Genomic DNA, 26,458 nt, shown 5'->3' with positions numbered 1-26,458 from the left:
GACAGGAAAAGAAAATGATGAATATTGGAAGGGAATGTGAGAAAACTGGAACACCAATGCACTGTTGCTGGAGTTGTAAACTGATCCAACCATTCTGGAACAAAATTCGGAATTATGCCCAAAGCGCTTTCAAATTGCTGCATATCCTTTTACACAGCAATACCAGTACTAGGTAAGTACTGCAAAGAAATCAAAGAAAAGATCTATTTGTACAAAATGTAGTTGTAGTAGTTTTTTTATGGTGGCAAAGAATTGGAAATTAAAGAGATATCCATCAATTACAGCAGGGATGGGAAATATCTGGTCCACAAAATCATGTTAAGGCAATGGCAGTTGTTGATAAGCTGAAAGCTAGGAACAACAACTTCACACTACTAAAGTTCTATAAATTGACAATTTTACATGGTTCGTGAATGATATTATAAATATCCAAATGGTTGTTGGCAGAAAAAAAGCTTCCTCACCCCTAAATTAGAGAATAGTGAACAAATTGTGGCATATGATTCTAACTGAATCCTACTGTGTTTTAAGAAATGAAAAGTAGGTGGACTTCAGAAAAAATTGGATAGACTTATAGGAAGTGATGTAAAGTGAAGTGTGAAGAACCAGGAGAATGCTGTACACTATAACAACAATATTGTACAATAATTGTACAACTTAGACTAACTTAGCTATTCTCATCAGTATAATGAACCAAAACAATTCCAATGGATTCATGATGAAAAATATTATCCACCCGCAGAGAAAGAATTGATAGGAGTCTGGAATGCAAATAAAAGCATACTATTTTTCACTTTATTATTTTCCATGTTTCTTTTTTGGGGGGGAAATGGAGGTGCCTGTGTTTTCTTTCACAACATGACTAAGATGGAAATATGTTTGCATGACTGCACATCTATAAGCTATATCAAATTGCTTGCCATCTCAGGAAGAGAGTAGGGGAGAAAAGAAGGGAAATAATTTGAAACAACATTTTAAAAAACATATATTAAAAACTCTTTTTACATATAATTTGTGGAAAATTTTATTTTAAAAAAGGAAATGAAGAATGTCTACTGCATCTTGGTTCTTGTTCAGTTCAGCCTTTTTAATTACAATCAATTAGAAAATGAGAGCACCTGGCTATCATTAATGAGTTCAATCAACAAGCATTTATTAAGGATCTACTAAATACCAAGGAAGCCCAGATAAAATATTTCCCAGGATTCTGAAAGAATCTGAAAATAATTATTGAGCCACTGTCGCTCATCTTTATTTTTTTTTATTAAATAACTTTTTATTGACAGAACCCATGCCAGGGTAATTTTTTACAACATTATCCCTTGCACTCACTTCTGTTCCAATTTTTCCCCTCCCTCCCTCCACCCTCTCCCCAAGATGGCAAGCAGTCCTATACATGTTAAATAGATTACAATAGATCTTGGATACAATATATGTGTGTCACTCATCTTTAAAAAAAAAAAATCAACAAACTGTAAAGAATAGAATTTGCCAAAGGATAAGAGGTAAGCAAATCTATCCAATTTCAAAAAGGAAAGGTATGTTTTCCAAACAAGGGGACTGTTAAGCATGACTTAAAATTGTGCTTAACTCTAATTCCAGAACTCTAATAAGAGGTGGTTTATTAATACCTAAAAAGAAAAGCATCCAGGGCTATCTTCAGTCACCTGATCTATATCTAAGCAATGGACACAGATAGTTCTGGAGGAGAAAGTAATTAAATCCAATTCACTTGCAAGTCAAGGCATCATTTCCCTGATGTCAGGGTCCTTTTAGAGCAGGGGTCCTCAAACTACGGCCCGCAAGCCAGATGTAGCAGCTGAGGACATTTATCCCGCTCACCCAGGGCTATGAAGTTTCTTTATTTAAAGGCCCACAAAACAAAGTTTTTGTTTTTACTACAATCCAGCCCTCCAACAGACTGAGTGACAGTGAACTGGCCCCCTATTTAAAAAGTCTGAGGACCCCTGTTTTAGAGAATGAAGACCAAACAACAATAATAACCAATAGAGTCATCTCATGTTATCATTAATTGGGTTTCTAGATTGGTAGAAAAGAAGAATGTAAAAAAATGATCTAATCGCCAAACCCAATGATCTTTTCTGGGTACTTATAATTTTTTACTTCTTCTAAAGCACTAGAAAACACCACAAGCCAACTTCTATTCCTACATTTCTCCTGTATTCTTATAAAATTCATTCTATATTTTTCTCCAACTGATAGCTTTCTTATTCTCTTTTGCAGGATTATTCATGGCTCCCTTCCTACTCCTAAACAATAGGTGTAGTTCATGGGCTTCTTCTCAACTTTCTATATGATCTCATCAACTCTCCTAGGTTCTATTAGTATCTGTATTAAGATGACTCTTAGATTTATATATTCATTCCACCTCTCTTCTGAGAACTAATTCTGCACCACCAATTGCTTATTACACATGTCCAGCAGGATATTCTATTAGCATGGTAAATTCAACATGCCCCAAATAGAACTCATTATGTTCTTTGCCACCCCAGCCCCACCAAAATCCAATCCTTTCCCCTAATTTTTTTATTTCCCTTTGGGGTAATATCATTTTTCCAAACATCCAAGTCCTTAATTACCAAGGTTTTCAAACCCTAAACTTTTGATTCATTCTTTACTCTTCCTTTCCCCCAAAAACAGATAGAATTTTTATCAAAAATATGTCATGACACAAAGTTGGGAAAGATAGTGGATATCTAATAAGATATATAATAGATAACAAAAATCAATATCCAAACTAATAAGATAAAATTTTACTCTAGGATTGAAAAATGGCCATGTGGTTATACTATATAATTTATCAGACAAAAGATCTAGGGGTTTTCATGAACTTGAAACTCAATATGAGTGGAATTTACAAAAGGTAGTAAAATCACAAACTCCAGGAAGCAAAGAATTGCCTCATTGTGTTCTACCCTGGTCAGCCATCATTTGGAGTACTGCACTCAGTCCTAGCCAACAAAACTAGAGTTCGGAGGCTAGTCAGCAGAACAGTGTTTAAGTAAGGGCTTCTAATTATATATAAGGACAGAAAAGTGACCTCATAGTCCATCTAGTACTAATCAAAGAAACTAAATTTGGAGGTCAAATTGATTTCTTCAAGGTCCCATAGCCAATAATTGACACTAATAGGATTTAAACTAAGGTCCTCTCACTCCAGAAGCAATGATTTTTCCACTGCCTCCAAATAGAACTTTTACCCTATATAAGAGACAACCCCACAATTTTGAGGTTAGGGCAATGTTTTATTGATATAATTTTTCCAGAAAAATATCCATCAAAGAGCTAGAGATATTTAGTAAAGAAGATTAGTAGGAGGGGAGAAAATAATTCCTGCATTCAAATATCTGAAGAATTTCACATAAAAGTATTACATTTAGTCTTCTTGATGCTAAAAGGTAGAATTATGCTATGGGAAGGCAACTATCACCTCAATATTAAAAAACAAAAAAGCAAAAACCAACCATTTCTAATCATTCTGTCCAAAAATGTACTCTTGTACATAATGTGCTCTCCAGGAATTAGTAGTGTCTATGCAGATAATGAAAGAATACTTGTTAAGATCATTTAACAAAAGATTCACTCTCCTCCAGGGAGCGTTGCAATGGATGATCTTTGCCATCCCATTATATTCTAGGATTCCAAAATTTTATTACATGAAATGAATCCTGAAGAATAGATGGCAAAACACCTACATGCAAGACATGTTTTTTATCAGAACAGGTAAAAATAAGACAAGAGTTCCTTGTCTTCATGTAATTCAAAGTTTATTGATATTAAAGCATTAGTGGTTAGATGAAATAATATTTTTTATTTTTTTTTATTTAATAGCCTTTTATTTACAGGTTATATGCATGGGTAACTTTACAGCATTAACAATTGCCAAAACTCTTGTTCCAATTTTTCACCTCTTACCCCCCCCCTCCCCCAGATGGCAGGATGACCAGTAGTAGATGTTAAATATATTAAAATATAAATTAGATATACAATAAGTATACATGACCAAACCGTTATTTTGCTGTACAAAAAGAATCAGACTCTGAAATATTGTACAATTAGCTTGTGAAAGAAATCAAAAATGCAGGTGGGCATAAATATAGGGATTGGGAATTCAATGTAATGGTTTTTAGTCATCTCCCAGAGTTCTTTCTCTGGGCGTAGCTGGTTCAGTTCATTACTGCTCCATTGGAAAGGATTTGGTTGATCTCATTGCTGAGGATGGCCAGGTCCTAGATGAAATAATTTTTAAGGTTTTCCCAGAATATAGGGCTATAGGAGGCCGCTCTATAACAAATGGTCATTCAATCTTTTAAAATAACTTTTGATGAAGAACCCCCTACTACTTCCAAAGGTAGCCTTATTTCTCCTTTTCTGGTGAGTTCTAGTTAAGATTTTTGGCTTATATCCCATTTCAATCAGTTTTTTTGAAACTTTTACCAATTTTACTTTCGGAGGACAAAATTTTTTAAAAAATCAAATATCTCTTCCATCCCTCAAATACCTGAAGACAGCTATCTTATTTCTCAACTCCATCCCCAATCTTTTCTTCTCCAAGCTAAAGATTCCCTATTTAAAGATTCTCACATGACATGAACTAAGGTCTTTCACCTGCTGGTTGCCATCATGCTCTCAACATTATTTAGCTTTAAAAAATGCCCTTCTTCAACTATGAGCCAAGAACTGCACATGACACTGAAAAATGATCTAATACAGAACAGAAAAGAACAAGGAGACTATCATTATCTTACTCCTGAATCTTCTTTTCTCTGTAATAGTTTCTTGGATTGTGATATCACACCATTAATTCATATTGAGCTTTCAGTCCTTTGAATTCCCAGATCTTTTTCAGAGCAACAACTGCTCAGCAAGGCCTCCTTTAAGATGTGGTATTTAAGAAGGTGGAAGGAAAACAGGCAATAAGAAAATAAAAGCAATTTATGCACACGTATGCACAGCCATACACATAAAGATGATTGATGCTATAAAGAAATTAAAGGAAGAACTTGATAATAAAATTAGCCAAATAAAATCAACATAATCTTTTGATACTTGGTGACTTCAATTTAGATATGAGCACAGAAGTCATTTTAAAATGATACACAATATAGTTTAGGGTTAGAAAAAAATAGGTAATAGGTTTAAAACTACAAAGTTTCATGCCTGAATATCATGAATATTTTTCTCAAGTGGAATCAGAAGATATTGTGTTTATTAAAACTGAAACTGTTATCTTAACAGATATCAAACAAGTGGCTACAAATATGAATCATTTCTAATGATTGCTGAGATTCCTTACACCTCTAAAAATTTGTATTTTTGTGAATCATCTTTATGTAGTCTTGAGGTTTATAACAAAATTCAAAATATCAAATTGGGGAAGAGGGAGATAAAGATGAGGACGAGACATTATGTGTGATTAAATAGGTTGGAGCTGTTTCAAATAAATTGTCAATTCGGGAAAAAAAAAATCAACAAAAGCAAAGACAGTCACTATCACTATTCTTGGAGAAGTTAATCTGTTGCAAGTCACCACAAGGAAGAAGAAAAAGCCCAGAAACATTTGCGCCAAACATTCTACCTCCTTGCCAAGAAAAGAGATAGAGCAGCCAAAAGTAATATCAATTACAGAGTAATTTGTAAAAAGCATAAAACTAAGATGGAGAAAGACTATACCCTACCATTACACTTCTCAAAAAACCTTTTGGTCTCCTTTTGCTGTTGTTCAGTCATGTCCAATTCTTTGTGACCATATTGTACATGAAGTTTTCTTCTTGTTGTTTATGGAGGCAATCAGTATTAAGTGACTTGCCCAATGTAACAAATAAAACTAGTGTCTGAGGTCAGATTTGAACACAAATGCTTCTGACTTCAGAGACTGTGCTTTATCTCCTGTGCCATCTACCTGCCACCCATGGAGTTTTCTTGAAAAAAATACTAGAATACTTTGTCATTTCCTTCTCCAGTGGATTAAAGCAAGTAGATATTAAATGACTTACCTAGGATCACAGAGCTAGTAAAAGTGTCTGGGACCCAGATATGAACGCAAGTCCTCTTTGACTCCAGGCCCACCACTCTATCATTGGGTCATCTATCTAGCATCTCTTCTCAAAACCCCTATATACTCTTAAAAATTATTGAGGACTCCCCAAAGAATCTTTGGCATTATTATGAAAATAGTTTTCACTTCAAAGACCTGTTGAAAAGATCCCAAGGGAATCCCAGACCATACCAGCAGAGGGCTGCTACCCTGCCATATTCACCTCATAAATAAGTGAAAAGCAACTGTGTAATAGAAAAAAAAAAATCATCAAATTTTTGAGAAACAGCTGAGCCAGATCATCCCAGCAACAATTGTAAATGAAATTAGAAGAACAAGTGGATATAAAATGGAATAGATCTTCGAGTGTTTGAGGGACTAGTGAGATAGAAGTCATCAATAAAAACTTATTTAAATTTTTTTTTAAAGCAAATAACAGCTGGATATCTGACCCCAGGAGCTAAATGGGGTCTCACTTCTAGCCTACATTCCAGTCTGAAGCCTGCAACAGGATAACATTGGCAGAAATCCAGGACCAAAGTAAGGTCTGCAGTTCTAAAACTCTGAAGTTGCAGAGCTTTCTAGTTGGCTGACAGTTGAGTCCAGCAACTGCGTACTGGAATTTCCAAACAGAGCCAAGTTGACAACAGTGTTTGTTGCAGAGACCCAAACTCAGGTTAAGAATTTATACAGCTCAGATCAGGAAAGTAGTGATCAGACTTTGCTCTGGATTAAAACACTTCAGAACCTGAAACATTGGAACCAAATAGTTCTCTAGCCTAAGCAAATCTTGAGATCCTGAATGACATAATCCTCTACACCTCATGAAAACAAGATAAGGACTCAAGAATCCAGCTTTCCCCCCCAGAAGTATATAAAATACAGCCTTAACATTTTAAGTTGAGCCATAACTTTTAAGGAAGAATTTTTTGTTTGTTGACTCAAAGATATAGTTTGAGTCAACAAACAAAAAATTCTTCCTTAAATGTTATTATTATCTATTATGGTGACAGTTGACACAAACTTAAAAGAAAAAAAAAACTGGTCCAAAACACCTAGAAGCAAAGCTTAAAAAAACAAAAACAAAAAACAACCCCATAGTTTAGGCACAAATTCAACTAGAAATCCTAAAGAGATAAAGGAAAATTAAACAAAAAAAAAGTTTTAAAAAATTCTTTTAATCAATTGAGAGCAAGAAAGAGAAAATAGAAAAAGAAATTAAAGCTATGAAAGATCTGGGAAAAGAATTAACAGCTTATAACCCAAGATATAAAACCTGACCCAAGATAACAAATTCCTTGAAAATTAAAATGGACTAAATAGAAGCTAATGACTCTAAAACAACAAGAAATATTAAAACAAAGTCAAAAAAATGAAAAAGTAGAAGAAAAGGTGAGGTATAGCACAATACTAGTAATAATAATTGCTAGCATGTATATAGCGCCTACTATATACCAGGCACTGTGCCAAGCATTTTACAATTATCACATTTGATCCTAACAATAAGATATGGGTGTTATTATTATGCCCATCTTAAAGAAACTGAGGCAAATAGAAGAAGTGACTTTTCCAGGATCACACAGCTAGTAAATATCTGAGATCAGATGTTGACTCAGGCCTTCCTGACTCCAGGCCCAGCAATCTATTCACTGTACCACTGAGCTACCAAGCAAAAATAATTAACAAGAGGAAAAAAAGATCATGAAAAGATAATTTTAGAATCACTGTGGATTACCTGAAAGACATAACTTCCCCCCCCAAAAAAAGGAGAGGGGCTAATACATCACATTCAAGAAATCCTAAAACTACCTGAATTTATTTAAACCAGAAGGCAAAAAAGAAAATTTACCAATTCTCTCTTTAAAAAAAATTAAACTAACATTTCCCAGGACCATTAAAAATTAAAACCCAGAGCTTCTAAGTCAAAGGAAAAAAAATATTGTAAACAGCCAGAATAAAAGAATTCAGAAATTCAGGAACTATAGCCAAGTTCATACAAGATTTAGCAGCTACCACTTATAAAAGAGTAGAGAATCCAGAGTACAATATTCCAGAAAGCAAAAGACATGTAAGACTTATAACCAAAAATTATTCCATATGAATTGTTATTTTTTCTAGATAATTAAAATATTTTCTTGGGAGTCTGATTGGTATAGCACTAAATAAATGATTAGTTTAGGGAGTATTGTCATCTTTATTATATTCGCTCAGTCTATCCAAGAGCACTTAATGTTTTTCCAATTATTTTAATCTGACTTTATTTGTATGGAAAATTTTTTGTAATTTTGCTCATATAATTCCCTGACTTTCCTTTGGTAGATAGATTCCCAAATATTTTATGCTATCGACAGTTATTTTGAATGGAATTTCTCTTTGTATCTCTTTCTATTGGATTTTGTTGGTGATGTATAAAAATGCTGAGGATTTATGTGGATTTATTTTGTATTCTGCAACTTTGCTAAAGTTATGAATTATTTCTAATAGCTTTTTTTTCTTTTTCTTTTTTATTTAATAGCCTTTTATTTACAGGTTATATGTATGGGTAACTTTACAGCATTGACAATTGCCAAACCTCTTGTTCCAATTTTTCTCCTCCTTCCCCTCCCCCCCTCCCCCAGATGGCAGGATGACTCGTAGATGTTAAATATATTAAAATATGCATTAGATACACAATAAGTATACATGACCAAACCATTATTTTGCTGTACAAAAAGAATTGGACTCTGAAATATTGTACAATTAGCCTGTGAAGGAAATCCAAAATGCAGGTGGGCAAAAATATAGGGATTGGGAATTTAATGTAATGATTTTTAGTCATCTCCCAGAGTTCTTTCGCTGGGCGTAGCTGGTTCAGTTCATTACTGCTCCATTGGAAATGATTTGGTTGATCTCACTGCTGAGGATGGCCAGGTCCATCAGAATTGGTCATCATAAAGTATTGTTGTTGAAGTATATAATGATCTCTTGGCCCTGCTCGTTTCACTCAGCATCAGTTTGTGTAAGTCTCTCCAGGCCTTTCTGAAAATCATCCTGTTGGTCATTTCTTACAGAACAGTAATATTCCATAATATTCATATATCACAATTTATTCAGCCATTCTCCAAATGATGGGCATCCACTCAGTTTCCAATTTCTAGCCACTAAAAAGAGGGCTGCCACAAACATTCGTGCATATACAAGTCCCTTTCCCTTTTTTATGATCTCTTTGGGATATAAACCCAGTAGTAACACTGCTGGATCAAAGGTAAGCACAGTTCAATAACTTTTTGAGCATAGTTCCAAATTGCTCTCCAGAATGGTTGGATTATTCACAGTTCCACCAACAATGTATTCTAATAGCTTTTTAGTAGAATCTCTGGGGTTCTCTAAGTATACCACTATATCATCTTCAAAGAGTGAGTTTGGTTTCCTCATTATCTACTCTAATTCCTGTAATCTCTTTCTTGACTCTTAATTGCTGAAGCTAGGGTTTCTAATACAATATTGAATAATAATGGTGATAGTGGGCAATCTTTTTTCACTCCTGATCTTCCTGGGAAAAACGACCAAAAATTATTTAAACAACAAAACAAATATTGCTTTTAAAAAATCCAACAATAGACCTTTAATAAAATCAAGGATTTCAATAAAAATTCCAGAGTTAAGTATAAACTTTGAAATACAAACACAAAAGATGAAGACAGCCATCTGTACTCAGAGAGAAGATTGTAAGGACTAAGTGTAGATCACAACATAGTATTTTTTCACTTTTTTTTTATTGGTGTTTACAATTTCTTCTTTTTTTTTTTTTTGATTTGATTTTTCTTGTGCAGCATGATAATTGTGAAAATACATATAGGAGAAATGCACATGTTTAACATATATTGGATTGCTTGCCATCTGGGTGAGGATGTGGGAAAAAGGGAGAGAGAAAAACATAAAGGTTTTATGAGGGTAAGTGTTGAGGACTGCCTATGCATATATTTTGAAAATAAAAAGCTTTAAAAAATAAAAACATATTTAAAAAAATACAAACACAAGAGTAAAAATAAACAGAGAAGGATAAACATGAACAAATATAAGGAACTAATAAACAAGGACCAACTATATATATTCTAAATAGAAAGATGATAACTGTATCCCCTCACAACTATCATCATCATGGAAAAAGTCTAATTAAAGAAAGGGTCTAGGAGTGCTTTTTGTAATGTTTCGAGGATCTTAAAAGAAAAATGGAAGGAAAGAGGATATACTGCAGTGGAGGTTGGGCAGATATAGTGCAGAAGAGAGTCAGAAGATGAGAAAAATTATTTCAAATAATTGGAATACTCAAATAAAAATTACACAAATGAGAAATGAGTGTGAGGTGGGAAACAGGTGACATTTGAATATTATTCCCATTTTAAATGTTCAAAGAAGAGAGAACATAAATATATAAACTTGGATACAAAAACACATTTCACTTAACAGGTAAAGAGGAGGGAAAGGGGGCAGCTAGGTGGTTCAGTGGATAGAGCACCAGCGCTGAAGTCAGGAGGACCCGAGTTCAAATCTGATCTCAGACACTTAATGCTTTCTAGCTTTGTGATCCTGGGCAAGTCACTTAACCCCAAATTGCCTCAGTGCAAAAAAAAAAAAAAAAAAAAAAAAAAGAGGAGGAAAAGGGTAAATAAAGGAAGGAAAAGAGAGAGGGCAGATTAAGGGAGATTAATTTTAGGCAAATTATTCTGAGATGGATGGATTTCAAAGAGGAGTTTAAAAGAAAAGGACAAAAAGTTATTATTGAGCAATGGAGTTGGGGAGGACCAGGTAAAGGGGGAAGAAAAAGGGAAGCAGAAGCAGATTATACCAAACCTAGGGAATGGGAAATGGAGAATGAAAAGTATAAGAGAATAAGATATAGAGAAATGGGCAATTGGCAACCATAACTATGAATATGAATGGGATAAACTCACTCATAAAATAGAAGATAGCAGAACGGATCTGAAACCAGAATCCAACAATATGTTTTTTACATGAAACAATGTGGAAACAGAAAAACAAAGTAGTTAAAAAAAAAAAAAAAAAAGACTGATGTAAATTCTATTCTACTTCAGTGAAAAGTTAAAAAAAAAAAAAAAAAGGCAGGGTATGTATGATGTTTGACAAAGCAACCCATAAAAGACAATTAGACAATTAACAAGAAAATTACTTTTTGCTAATAGGTACCATTGACAATGACTCATTATTAATAATACATACACTAAGTAGTACAACATTCAATTACTTAAAGGAACAGTTAAGAGAAAGAGAGTGTATATTAGTGGAGGGCCACAATTTACCCCTTCCAGACCTACATTAACCTAATCAAAAAAATGAGAGCCAAACCAAAATAAAAACAAAAACAAATAAATGAACAAAAGAAGTAAAATACTTTAGTAGATTTTAGGAAAGCTGGACAAGACAAATTTTTGTTCATTACTGAATGGAAATAAAAAAAGCATACAAATTCCTAAGCTATCTATGGTAACTTCATAAAAACTGAACATTTCATTAGGGCATAAAAATTTCAGAAATAAATGCAAAAAAAGTACAAATAACAAAATGCATTATTTTATAGAACACAATGCATATTCAACCCCTCCCAAAAAAAAAACCACTGGAAAAAAATTGTAAATTGAAGATGGAATACCTTAATCTTAAAGAATAGGTGAATCAAATAACAAAGCTATAAAAACTATTTATTTCATCAAAGATAATGACAAAAATTAATATATCAAAATTGGGGACAAATATAGTTTTGGTGCCTAAACTAGGAACAATCAAACTAGAGAAAGAAAATCATAGACCAATATCCATAATTAATATTAATACAAAAAAATTTAAAACAAAACAAGGAGAATCCAAAAATATATCATAAATATAATATATTATGACTAGCTTGGACTTAAATCAGGGACTTAAGGCTGGTTGATTATTAAGAAAAATGCAAACATATGAACATGATAGTAGGAAGATTAAAAAAAATAATTATTATTAATAGATGAAGGGAAAAGTGTATGTAATCAAAGAAGTTCATAGAGGAAAATTTCTGTTTCTAAAACATTTTTATCAACAAAATAGAAAGAATAAATCAATGAGTTATGAAACTAAAAAACCTGGAAAACAAACAAAAAAAAATTAACTTCCCAAATCAAAGTGATTAAAAAAGGCAAAGATTTTTTTTTTTAAATTAATAAAACCACTAAGGTAATGTGATTTTAAAAGTTAGCCAAATTACAAGTATCCAAATGGAAAAGATGAATTTCCAACAAATTAAAAAAGAATCTATTAAGAACTATTTTACCTAATTATATACAAATAACACTCCAAATAAAATGGATGAACAAAAACACAAAATGCCCAGATTAACAGAACAAGAAATCAGACCTTGAAAAATCTTTTTAGATATATTCAACAAACCATAAACTAATTTCTCAAAGGAAAAAAATCTCAGGACCAGGTGGATTTACAAATAAATTCTATCAACTTTTTTTTTAATTACTTCAACACAATTCTACATAAACTGGAAAAAAAATAGTTAAAGAAGAGATCTTAGCGGTTTTCTTCTATGATACAAATATAGTCTTAGTGTCTAAACTAGGAACAATCAAACTAGAGATAGAAAGTCATAGGCCAATATCCATGAAAATATATATTATGATAAGCTTGGTCTTACAAGCAGGAACTTAAGGCTGGTTCATTATTAGGAAAACTGCAAACATATGAACACATTAATAATAATAATAAAAACATGATTATTATCAAGAGATGAGAAAAAGCTTCTGATGCTGTGTCATTCCCATTCTTGTTTTTTAAAAATCATTAGAAAATACAGGAAAATTTGTTAAAAATTGTGTTCCCCTGGGCAAATCACTTAACCTCTATTAGCTTCAGTTTCCTCACTATAAAATGGGGAAAATAACAGCACATACCTCAAAGAGATATTATGAAGAACAATATTTTTAAAGCCTTCAGCACAAGTTCTGGTACACAATAATATTTATTATATACATATTTATTTATTTAACTTTCCATAAATATTATCTATCTAAAACCAAGAGCCAGCATTATCTATAATGAAAATATCAAGTTTTTCATCAAGATTAAGGGTAAAGCAAGAATATTCATTACCATCTATTTATTAGAATGCTAAAAATGCTAACTATAGCAATAAGACAAGAAAAGAAATTGAGGGATCAAGCATAAGGACAGGCAGGCATAGATTTCCACTCTAGAAAATTAACTTTAAATAACTAAAACAATAAAAAACTAAAACAACTAACAAAGTGGTAGGATGTGAAATAAACTCATATAAACATTAAGTATTTTGGTATATTACCAATAAAATTTATCAGAAAGAGAAATTCTATATTAAATTATATATATATATATATATAATTTATATATTACATACAAAATCATATATATATATATATAAAATACATTTATATATATATATATATATAAATTTAAAAATAACTATGGAAAATATAAACTCCTTAGGAATCTATTGCTAAAACAAATACAGGAACCATATAAACCCAAGTTCAAAACATTCTTTACACAAATCAAGACAGAATTAAGTTACTGAAAATATATCACTTGTGTGGGCAGGTTAAATCAATTTAATAAAAATAACAGTGTTCTTTAACTTATTCCATATTATATCAAAATAGAATGCTTTATAGAGTTAGAGATAGTTACAAGAATCTTAAGAGAATTGAAAAAAAATGGGAAGGAAAGGGATCTAATAGTATCAAATCTCATACAAAACTGAATCATTAAACAATTTGGTATCGAGTTAAGAAACGGAAAGAGAAGTTTGAGTTAAGAAATGTTATCAAATTAGTAAAAACAGATTAGGTACTATAATACAAAGAAGCACATGAACCTAGCATTTGATTCCAACTTCATTCAAAGATTCTAGCTATTAGGGCAAGAACTCACCACAGTTCAGCTTTGCTGACTTGTTTAGTTTTGAAAACTTTAATTTCTTCCAACTTGATTGATATCCTGGGGAACAATCTATGCATAATGTGAATTTTAGTTTGATTATACTAGATTTAATTTTAAAAGAAAGCAAGAATGCAGAAAATTCCATTACTTCACAAAGTAAATTTACAGACTACAATCTTTCTAACAGACAAGTCCATCTCAAAATTACTTTAGGATTTTTTCCCCAAGGCAAACTACCATTTGTATATCTTTTGGTGCAGTATGAATTGTGAGTAGAGAAGCTGACCTTCACACTTTTCTATTCATGACCTACCATGGTCCCAAGTCCCTAAAGCTAGTCCAGGCCCCCTTGGATATTAGAGCAGCAGACTAAGTACCACAATTATATTATGGTACTTATGCATTTCTTCACATGACTATTTAACATGTAAAAAACTATATGTATAATCATTTTTATGAAGTTTTTCCTTTTTCTATATCACCAATGATACTTCTGTTATGTTCCAACCCTATTTTCCCCATAAGCCTTAAAGTTTCAATTTCTTGATTTTGCAGAGCACATTGAATTTTAATAAAGTGTATGTATCATCAGAGTAGAAATGATTGTATTTGACAAAAATGTTGGGAAAACTGAAAAAAAAATGGCAAATAAGCTCTAAATGGATAAGAATGATTGACATAAAGGATGACATCACAAATTATACAAAAAAATTATCTTAGATCTATTAATAGGGGAAGAATTCAAGACCAAATAAAATAGAATCACAATAGGCAAAATAAAAAATGTTGATTATATAAATTTAAATTTTTGCCCAAAACCAAATTAGTTAAAACTAGAAGAACTGATAAGTGAAGGAAAAAAAATCTTTACAGCAAGTTTCTTTGATAAAGATATCATTTCTAAAACATAGAGAAACCTGAGTCAAATTTATAAGAGATTATCCAATTGATACATAGTCAAAAGTAAAAGGAAGTTTTCAAAGAAAGAAATTCAAACTATTAATATTTTTATTAAGGAAATGCAGATAAAACAAATTAGAGATTCTACCTCACACTTATCCAGACTGGCAAAGTTGACCAAAAAAAAAAGAAAAAAAAGCAAATGCTAAAAGAACTAATGGGAAAACAGATTTATTAATATACTAATTAATATATTAGTACATTAAGGTTGGTAATTATGAATTAATCCTACCAATTAGGAAAGCCCTAAAAGCTACTAAACAATGATCCTTTGACTCAATGATACCAATAGTAGATTTATATTTCAAAGAAATAAAAGACCCTATGTACAAAAATATTTGTAGAAATTAGGGGATGCGGGAGAGGTTTCAAAGAACTGGAAACTAAGAGAGTGTCTACCAATTAGAGAATGGCTGAATGAGTTACAGTACATAAATATGATAGACTATTATTGTGCTGAAATATATAAAGAAAGGAAATAAGCATTTATAATACTATGTAAATATTATTGCACATGAAATGATGAAAAGTATGATTCAGAGAACCCTAGGAAGACTTGTAGAAACAGATGCAGAGTGAAGTGAGCAGAACCAGGAGAATAATTTGTACAAAAACAATTCTGTAGATACGTTACTTTGAAAGAGTTAGGAACTCTGATCAACAAAATGACCAACCATAATTCCAGAGGATGATGAAACAAGCTACTCACCATTTGATAGAGATGTGACAGACTCAATGCAAACTAAGGCTTTTTTTTTTTTGGACATGGACAATGTAGTAATTTGTTTTGCATGACTATACATATTTGTAATACAGATTTTATTTTTCTTGCAGCAAGGTGGGAAGGAGAAAAGGTGACTATTCATTTGAAAAAATAATAATATTTAATGAAAAAAAATAAAAAAATATGAAGAGAAAGAAGCCTGAACTTTGCAGTTTGTCAAGGCCAAACTGAATTGGCCATGTCCAAAACTATGTCTCAACTGCAACTTGAGTCCATCACAGCTCTATCAAGATTTAGCTTGACTAAATTGTCTTTTCCATCACATTTTTCTAAAGATAGCCTTCCCAAATTGGTCAGTTTCCTTTTAATAATTAAAAGATTTTTAAAAAGGAAAAAATAATTTAGCAAAACTTAGCACATAACCCATATTTGACAATATATATAAAACATTCCATGCCCCCAAAACCTGAATTTTCCCATATCTTCTATAAAGGAATAGAGAATCAACCAACTCATATTTATTAAGGATCTAATATGTGTCAGGCTCTTAGGATACAAATATAATTAATAAAACGATTAGGTGCTTAGGATAGAAATTTAATTAAACAATCCCCACAAGCAAAGAGTTTGTATTCTAACAGGAGTTGATAAGTGTATATATATTCAAGCAAAGAAAGAGAAAAGGTGTGTGTGGAGGGAGGGAGGTGGCTGAATTGGTTTTGGCAAACTTACAAATATTAATAAACTCAAGATTCTCTCTAAAACAAAGACCCATATTTTATTTTGTTTTTGGTTTGTTGAGGGGTTTTGTTCATTTGTGGTGGTATTGGGTCTTGGAGGGGAATGCAGCAGGCAATGGGGTTAAGTGACTTGCTCAGGGTCAGAAAGCTAGTAACCTAATTTGAACTGAGATCCTCCTAACTCCAAGACTAGTGTTCTACCCATGACAGCCCCTATTTTTTATTCTTTAAATTACATTTAAAAATTTTTTTTCAAATAAATATCCACCTTTTCATCCATATTGTTTCACACAATGAGAAAGTAAGAGAAATAAAACCTCTATTACAAACATATAGAGTCAAACAAAAATTCCTGAACTGGCCATGTCCAAAACTACATTTCAAATTGCAACTGAGTTCATCACATTTCTATTAAGAGACAACCGGAGTTCTCAGGAATTGTGGTTGGTTACTGTGTTAAAAAGAGAGAGAATACATGTACACAAAAGTAGAGAGATTATACATATGCATGTGCATATATACATACATCAAATATAAAAAATAGAATAAAGACAAAAAATAGAATATAGGAAGATGGACACAGAACTGAAGGAGTCAAGAAAATCTTCACTTAGAAGGTGATAAAGTGATTCTTGAAATGCATCTTGAAAGAAGATGGGGTTCTATGATGGAGAAGTAAAGAGGGAGTATATTCCAAGTATGGGGAATAGTCAACACAAAGGTATAGAAAAAGGACATGAAGTATTTATATATATAAGGAACAGAAAGAAGGCCAGTGGTTAAATCACAAAACTGGAGATGAGGGGAGGGGGGCAGGGTAATATAAAATGAGGTTAAAAAGCATTATTTTTTTCAACTATTCCCTGAGTTAAGCTTGGCCATTATAATTTACGGGGTTTAATTTCATTTTATTGTTTTGTTTATAAAGTTTCTCACTGTGCAAACTGTTTTTCTAGTGGTATTATTCTACTAAGCATCAGTTCAAAAGTCTTCCTACCTTTCTTTTAATTATTCACATTCATCATTTCTTATGGTGCAGTAACATTCATATAGTGTAATTTGCTTAACTGCTCCTCAAATTCATTGATACAGACTTCGTTTCAAATGTTTGCTTTGTTATAAAAAGTCTAGCTGCTGGATTACTTTAACCAATTTATGGAACTGTACAGCGCACTTAGAACAGAAGGATTCCCTCAAGATCACAAAACTAACTACTCAAAGTAAGAAACAGCAATTGATTGAACAGTAGGTCTTCCTGACTCCAGTCTTCCTGGTCCTAAACTAATAGTTGATCTAAAGCACACAAAAATATTAGATATACTCTGCTATTTAAAAAAAATATATATTGTGACTGAAAAGAACGGAAAACTAATCTTTTTGTGAAGTTCAAATTCCCTTTTAAAGAGAACAATCACCCCAAAAGTTCTTTATCAAGGCCTCAATGTGATGTGGATCATCAAAATTTTCTAAGTACTGGCAAGTCCTATGGTTTTCCAAGTTTTCAATATGGCCTGGCAACTTTGTTATCTGAGGACTTGTACAAATTAGCCAAGAACCAGACTGAATGCAACGTGATATATTCTGATGTCAAGCAGAAATCTCAAAGAAAGACCAGGTACCAATTTACCCAAGGATAGCAATCTATCTCAAATGCCAGAGTATGCCCACCAATAAAACTATGTATCCACTTCTTTAAAGAAATCATGTTATAATTTATACATCTTATCAGTTCATTCTTTTCTAACAAAAACAGCTTACATTTAGATACTGCTTTAAGGTCATTTTCTCTACTCCAAAACTGATCTTGAAGTCACCTATTGATTTCAGAAGATCAAGGAACTTCCCCACCACCAGATGGAAGCAGGGAGCAGTAATCAAGGAGAATGGATCCAGTAAAATTGAAATAAAGAACAATGCATATGACTCACAAATATGAGATAACAACCAAACTCTATATATACTCAATTATCAGAAACTATCTAGATACAGAGTGGAAAACAACTAAAATTAAAAAAAGAAGAAACAACTTTGCTTTGCCTCCCCAACTTATTTATTTCATTTAAATTTTATTCATACGCAAATTCAAAATTTTTATATCAGAACTCTTTAGATAAAATGGTATCACTTAAACATGTAAATAGTTTTTTGAGGGGAAAAAAGTATGTCTGGGAAAATGCTTAAGAAAAAGTAAAATCTTTTATCTTACATAATAAAAATTCCAAGTTTTCTTGTCATGATTAGGTCACTCAAGTATAAATACTTTATTACAAAATATCCCAATTCAATAGGAAAAATTTAAAAGTAAAAACCAATAGCTTCCATCATTGCTCATTTTATTGTATGTCTAACATTCTAGACATTTATCAAATAATAGATTTGAAAATGATTATATTTCATTTATACCTGATCTTTAACTGATCTTCACTAATGTTTCACAATACAAATGATGCTAACTCTTGGTTTTAGAAAGAAACTATTTGTTATGTTAAGGAAAAATTCCATTTATTTCTAGGCTATTTTCATATTTAATAATAGATTGTTGGTTTTGGTAAAGGCTTTTTCTATTATCACAATAACTATTATTATTATTATTACTACAATATTTTGTATATTGTAATTATAATATTACTATTACAATAATCAAGTGGTAACTATTATTTTTATTATTAATGTGGTCCATTTTGTTTACAGGATTTCCACTGTTATACTATGGTATGCTAGTCAAGAGTAAATAATCTTAAGAATACACTGCTGTAGCATTTTTTATTCAGTCTTTTTGAAACATTATTTAAAATATTGATCTATTACAGGAGTTGTCACACCTTGGTGTGGTAGACCCCTTTGGCATTCTCATGAAGGCTAGAGAACCCTTCTCTGAATAATAATAAAGGATACCTGGAGAGGGCAATCCAAGTAATATGAACACATTGTAATTTCAGGCTACAACAACATACCATTTAAATGCATAACATAAAATGTACAGGAATACAAAGGAAACCAATTATAATGACAGTTATTTTTTTAAATGTTAAGTACAGACCCCAGATTAAGAACCCAGAATATAGTTTTCTTTTTATTATCTCTCCCAGATCAGTGGAAGACGTTTTCTTTTTATTATCTCTCCCAGATCAGTGGAAGACTTGGCAAGTAATCAAACAAAGTGGCCATTCATAAATCCAAGCTATTGCTATATCACAACAACAAGAAGTCTGTTGGATAAGGTACTGAGACTTGAGAGTTAGGAAGGCAGGGGTTCAAATCCCAAGTCTGAGAGGTATCACTGCTGGGACTTCCTTCACTGGGCTGTTACACAATTCCAGTGAGATTGATAACAAATGTAAAGTACTTTACAAACTTTAAGTATTATTACAATGTCAGTTATTGTTATCAGTGTCTGAGCACAAAGTTAAAATTAGATACATTAACACCCAAGAGAAACTTTCAGACAGATCCGTCTCTATCCCATACAGTTCACATAGAAAAGTCACCTCAAACAATTTCCTTCAAGCCCCAGGTGACTAACTTTTTAGCTTAAGTGTTTTATTCCTTCTAGGGCTCTTGAAATTTTAAAAGAGATCAGGAGAGGGCAATAAAAGTAACATATTAGCTTTGTAATTTCAGGCATCAGCAACTTCATTAAATAATGAAAAGCTTGAGTGTTTTGGGTTGGTTTTGGTTTTGGTTTGGGGGCGAGGGGGTCAGTGCTGTAGTTTCTTCCTGGAAAATCTTCAATCATAACCAAAGAGACTATTTAAAATATCCTCCTCTTTTGGATAGGACCTGTGACCTCACTGGTGAAGAACGGTGAGGAAATGCTCTCTATTAAGGTACCAGGTCACTTGCTTTGCAGTTTGAAGTCTTGGGAGAGTTTCCATGGAAGCAGCCCCATTAAATGATTCACTAAGAGTCACAGGGACAATGTGTCAGAGGCAATATTTTAATCTAGAGCTTCTGTCATGACAGAAGGAGGGGAAAGTGGACTCTACCACTATCCCCAGCAGCATTTAATTCAAACTAAGGCACCAAACAACCAAAACAATATTTCAAACTCACTGAAAATATCTTTTATTACTCTTGAATATGGATCTGAAAGAAAACTAAAAGCAAGCTCAGAATCAGTGACTCTGAAAAAGTGTTTGGATTTTAACTACGATTTTAAGGATTTCCACATGATCCAAAAGGTGAGAAAAGGGTTCTGAGAAGAAACGTGCCCATTTGCACATATATGCATTCATGGTGCCAAGATGCCAGTCCTTACTCCCATCTCCTTATAATTCAGCATGATTTTAAAAAGAAATGGTGTCTTCAGAATGGTTCCCTAAAGCAAAGAAGCAAACAAACAAAAACCAACTGGACACCATTTACAAAGGAATGGCTATTCAAACTGTGATATACAAGTGGAATGGATCACTATTATAGCAAGAGCCAACAAATATGAGTAATTTGGGGAAGATGTGTTAAATAAGCAGAACCAGGATAAACAGTACTCAACTAAAATACTTAAGATGAAAAGTACACTCTAATCACTAAGAATTTAGCTTTTTTTTAGTGAACAATTTTAATCTCAGAAATGATGAAACACATTTTCTTCCCTTCAACAGAAAGATCTGGAACATCTCATAAACTGTAAAATATAAAATATATCACTAAAAGAGGTAGAGGGGAAAGGAAGAGGCAAATGAGAGAAACTTAAAAGTCAAAACTTAATTTTTAGGTTCCTCTATAGGGAAGTGTATAAACAAATCTGAAGACTTATAGAAAATTTTGTGAAAGAAAAATAGAAAGCAAATTTGAAGGATTATTATACAATTCAATGCAACTGTCAACTTTACAACTCATTAAATAACTACACCAAAAAGTTATATACTTTTGTATATTGTACTTATTGAACAGGATAACACTAAATAAGAGTCACCTGGTTATGTTGAACTTATGAATCAGACAATAGCATTATGTTAAAATTTCCTGTACAGATGGAAATTTCTATCCTAAGTAAAATTTCATTTCTGATTCTTCCGGGAAGATTTCAGACATGAATTTAAACTCACCAACAAAAAGCATTTCCTATTCCAATACAGATATTCCTCAAAATCACTACTCTTGTAATATTTTTTTTTAAACTGGTAAGAGAATCTAAATATGTACCCAATAATCAAATACATGCTTCTTTCATTTTATTTGGTAAGGCTCAAATAAGTTTAAAGTTAATCATCTAGAAAAAATTGCATATTATCTGATAACAAAAATTCAATATAATTTAAATGTCATCTAATATATCTGAGGAAGTATTCTACACACATGCTTTTTTCCAGATCATGTGGGATGGGTCAGAAGATTTAGGTTCACATCCAGTCTTTGCCAATTACTACCTATGTTACCTTAATAGATCACTAAACCTCTCTAATCTGTAAAATGAGTGGGGCAGGACTAGATGACAAAGAGCTTTCTAATTTTTAAGTCAACAAATAAAAATAGTTCCTTATGAACAATAAATAACATTTAAAACACCTTGACCATTTTTAATCTTTCAAAAATATTGCAAGTTTTTATCTTAAAGCAGAGTGCCCATAATAATCTTTTCTTGTTGATTCTGAATCATCATTATGACAATCTATTATTGTATTTTAACAAAGTGAGAAAATTGTGTTATTTAAGGTTCCTTTCTCTCTCTCTTTCTCTCTCTCTCCCCTACCCCCACCCCACCCCACCCCCACCAAGAGTTTTTAAGAATTCTTTAACTGGCTGCCTAGGAGGTGGTAGTGATACTTTTACTCAGCTATTGTTTCAAAAAAGATGAAATTGCCAAATAAACAATGGATTTATGAAGTACCTTAATGCTGACAGTATAGTCATTTATTTTGAAGCTGATATCTAACAATGACATCGTTAACATGATTAACATGAAAAATGCTGTTAATGAAAAAGATAACATTTCAAATGTTGTGCGACAGAAAAGTGCTCATTATAAAAATTAATGCTAGTCAAAAAAAACTAAGGCTTATAAGTACTTCAAAAATGCAACTAAATCTAAATAGAAGTTATGTCTACAGTTTATTAATAATTTAAATAAGAAAAATAACTTTTAGGCAAGCATCTTTTCATTTTCCAGAGCTCTGAACAAAAGCTGAGAATCATTTCTTTTTTGCATTATTAGGCCTTGCAATGACTTTAAAAATATATCTGTTGCACTTGGACATTAAGAAAATATAACCTATAGATTTCACCAGCATATACTTCCTTATAATATGAAGGCCCTGTTCTCCTATCTTTTCCAATCCTATTCTTCTCCCCCAAAAAACAACAAAAAATGTATTAATGCCAAGTGACTCAATAAACACTGAGCAAAGAATTAATTAGGAAAAGTAGTAGTTTTAATTATGGAAGTTTATAATCTAGATTTACAAAAGTCCCAGTCTGCTTGCTTCATGTTTAGAAGGATGGAAAATGTCTTTGAAGTTGGCAGAAAATATCTATATAATTATTATTGCTTCTTGTCTGCCACCAATAATACTTTTAAAATTCCTTCATACAGTTACAATGCATACTAGGAAATGAACTAAGAAAATATCAGGACTTAAAATTGGTCTCTCTGGATTAATTAAAACATCAGGTAAAAACCTCTGAGATCATCTTTACTTACTTTAATCCCTTTGGGATATCCCTTCTTATATCTTTTCTTCATAGGGAACACAAATGATTTTTACTCTCTTATTTTATAAGTAGTGATTGTCTTCTTGATTATATCTTGAAATGAAATCAGTTTTGAAAATCAACATGTAACTGCTGGCTTGTGAAAGCAAAATATTACTTTAGAAGTAGGGAAAAATAACAAGACTTCTTACTGCCACATATTTTAGTGTTATTTTAAATTCAACAATTCTGCAACCTAAGGGTTCTATAAGCATATAAAGAAAGACATGTCATTGATTTTCAGAAGCTACTTCTGAATAATAGCTAACATTTATATAATACTTTCAGGTTTTACATATATTAACTCCCTCCCAATAACCTGTTTAGTACAACCATTATCATCACAATCATTATCATTTTTACAGAATTGGAAACAGTGATAGTTTGTCAAATACATTTCAGTACTATGACACAATTCATTCTTTAATGAAAGTGTATAAAAAGTAGCATTTACTGTTATAGTAACATCCACTAGATCCCCATTAACACAGTACCATCCTATGATGAACAAGTTTAGGAGTGGGAATTAAAATACTTTCTCTTTGCAGGTATTTAAAGTAAATAATTCATTTGCTTATTAACTAAAGAAATTTTTACTGATCACCTGAAATGAGCAAGTAGACATAATGGTTTAATACTCCCTTCAAGGGGCTTACAAAGGATGTAGGAAGTATAGAGACTTAAAAAAAAGAGAAAAGGGGAGAGAGAGGGGAAAAGAGGGAAAGAGAGACTGAGAGAACACACTTGATCACAAAAAAAGTAATAAATAACCGAACCAGCTCTGTCAAAATGACCATCTGACGAATGGCAACTAAATTCTCAACTACTAGCAGCATTCATTCAATACAACTCTGTTCTGTTTGAAGTCTCATCAGCTGCTCCTGTCTTCCAAATAAGTTCTAAAGTTAAAAAGTAGGAATCACGCTTAAAACATCTGGTCATTTTTTATATATTTTTATCTTTCTCTAAACTTCACTTTTTTTTCTTTATAATATAGGTACAAAATTGAAGGGGTAAAAAGGCTGCCGAAAGAAAATGAGGAAGGTTCGTCCAGGGTTGATTTTTTTTTTTCCGGTTTGGGTTTTTGGTTGTTTTTTTGTTTGTTTGTTTGTTTTAGGTTAAAAAGTCGCATTTAAAAGAACGGGAGAAGATTAATTTCAGAAGAACTTCGAAGATGGAGAAAAAAATCTAGGCGGAAGGGTATAACTGGAGAAGGGTCAAGTGACAAGAGGACAGGTGTTCCTTTCCTGGCTGTTACCTAGGGGGCAGGCAATTTTTAGATGGGAGGTGGGTCAGGTTGAAAAGCAGAGGGTTAAAACCGGGTATTTTATTTAATAGGCTGGTCATAGAAGGGAAGAGAAAGGGATGGGGGGTGTATTTGGGGGACAACTGGGGGGGTACTTGTGTGTGCAAACGAATGGAAAAAGGCAGGCGTGTGTGGTTGAGTGAATTGAGGTTTGGGGCAAACGAGGTGTGTACGTGGTTGGGGAGACAGGACTGTGTGTTGGGATGGGGGGCAGGCATGTGTGTAGTTGGGAGGAGCTGAGGGGTGGTGTGTGTGTGGTTGGAGGGAGGCAGGCAAGTGTCTATGTGTAGTTGGGCGAAATTGAGGGGTGGGGAGGTGAGCACCCACAGGCCACCTCTCTGGATGGAAGGGAGCAGGACTGCAAGAACAGGCTGATTGCGGGGGATGGGGACGGCAAGAGAAGGGATTCCCGAGGTTACCGAACGGAGCTCCACAGACAATGAAAGGGGGCGGGGGCCGGGGCCGGCGCGGGACGGCGGGCAGGGGAAGGGTCTGTCGGGCGCGCGGCTGCGGCGGTTACCTGCGAGAGCTGCCGGGGGTTGGGGCAGCCGAAGAGCGCCGAGCTGGAGCTGAAGCTGATGGCTCCTCGGCGGCTGAGGACGTGCTGAGGGACCGGCCTGTCCAGAGGCAGCACCGGCAGCTGGTAACATACTTCCATTGAATACAGCCGCTCTGCTCCCCGGCCCGGCCCCGGCCCGCCGCAGCCCCGCAGCCGCCGGGCGGGGGGACCCAGGCAGCGCCGGAGAGGAGGAGGAGGAGGAGGAGGAGGCGAGGGAAGAGGAGGAGGAGAAGGCGGCAGCGGCGCGGACCCCGGCAAGGGAAGCCGCACTCACGCCTCCCCGGGACGGGGGCCGGCCCTGCCTCCCCCTCCCCCTCCCTCCCGCCCCAGCCCCACCGCCCCCTACTTCCCCCGCCGGGAAGACGCAGCAGCGGCGGCGACTGTTAAGAGACGCGCGCCCCGCTATTGTCAAGAGGGAAGGGGGGTGTGGAGCGGAGCGGAGCGGGTCCCGCAAAGTCCCGGAGGTGCCTCGGGATCTTCGGTTGGCCGGGGAGAGAAAATCGGGGCAGGCAGAAGAATTTTTTTAAAAAGAAGGGGAGGCGAGCTTAGCACAGAGGGAGAGAAGAGACCGTTGCTGCTGGCGGCGAGACCCAGGGGCGCGCGAGGCTCCGGGACAGGCGACTGGCTTTCTCTACCGCCGCTGCAGCCACCCTCCTCCTCCTTCTTCTCCTCCTCCTCCTCCTCTTTCTCCTCCCCACTCCTCCTTCGTCCTCCCCTCCCCCTCGTCCTGCCTTCACTCCGCCGCCCGCGCGAGCCCGGCGTAATTCACACTTTGCAGTCCCAGACAGTGCGCCAACCTCCGCCGCCGCTGTGACGTCACGACGCCGCGCCGCCGCGCGCTGTTGGATGGCGCTGCCGTCGTCCCCGTCGGAGGGAGGCTGAGGGACGGGTCCCGTGTAGTTAATTTGCGTCTCCTCCCTCCGACTCTAGACTATCCCCTCCAACCGCATTCCATGCTGACTGCCCACTCCTTAGGCTCCTCTCCATTTTTCTTTCGCGCTCACGCGCTCTGTCTCCGAGCTGGTGCGCTCTCTTCCCGCACCGTGGCGACCCCCGCCCTTCTGAGGGGCGCGCCCTACGCCCCTCCCCGGGAACCCCGGACTAGCTTCTCAAGTTCACCTTCTCCTTCCTTCCATTCAGGCACAGAAGTACGATCTAACGTAGAACCCTTCCCTAGCTTCCAGCTCTGACCATTAGGTCACAGCTTTCCTCCAACCTATTAGCCTTTTTCCCTTTCGTTTCTCTTAAGAACCTATGAGCCAAGTGACATCATATGCCGTCATGCTAATGACGTCATTCAGTGCCCGCTGCTCTAGCAGGTGCGTTGAAATAGCTGGTGCTGGAAAAGTGACAAAGGGAAATTGAGGCAAAGGGACTGTGATGGGATATCGAGGAAGAGGGGAAAAAAATAGAGAAGCGTTGGAAGAAATAGGGATAAAAAACCAGAGAAAGTAATTTGTTGGTG

The 26,458-nt window shown here is 34.4% G+C and overlaps 1 protein-coding gene across 2 annotated transcripts in view; it reads right to left on the bottom strand.

Annotated features, from left to right (window-relative positions):
• PDE7A (phosphodiesterase 7A) overlaps positions 1 to 25,126 on the bottom strand; it is a 134,371-nt gene extending 109,245 nt beyond the window's left edge. For both annotated transcript variants that reach the window (XM_031946341.1, XM_031946343.1), the window contains exon 1: positions 24,955 to 25,126. In XM_031946341.1, coding sequence (XP_031802201.1) covers positions 24,955 to 25,092 — 138 coding nt within the window. In that variant the 5' untranslated portion in view covers positions 25,093 to 25,126. The remainder of the gene's footprint in view (positions 1 to 24,954) is intronic.
• Between the last annotated feature and the right edge of the window lie 1,332 nt (positions 25,127 to 26,458).

The sequence above is a fragment of the Sarcophilus harrisii genome, chromosome 1 (assembly GCF_902635505.1).
Source record: "Sarcophilus harrisii chromosome 1, mSarHar1.11, whole genome shotgun sequence".
NCBI lineage: Eukaryota > Metazoa > Chordata > Mammalia > Dasyuromorphia > Dasyuridae > Sarcophilus > Sarcophilus harrisii.
This window is presented reverse-complemented; position numbering and strand designations above follow the sequence as displayed.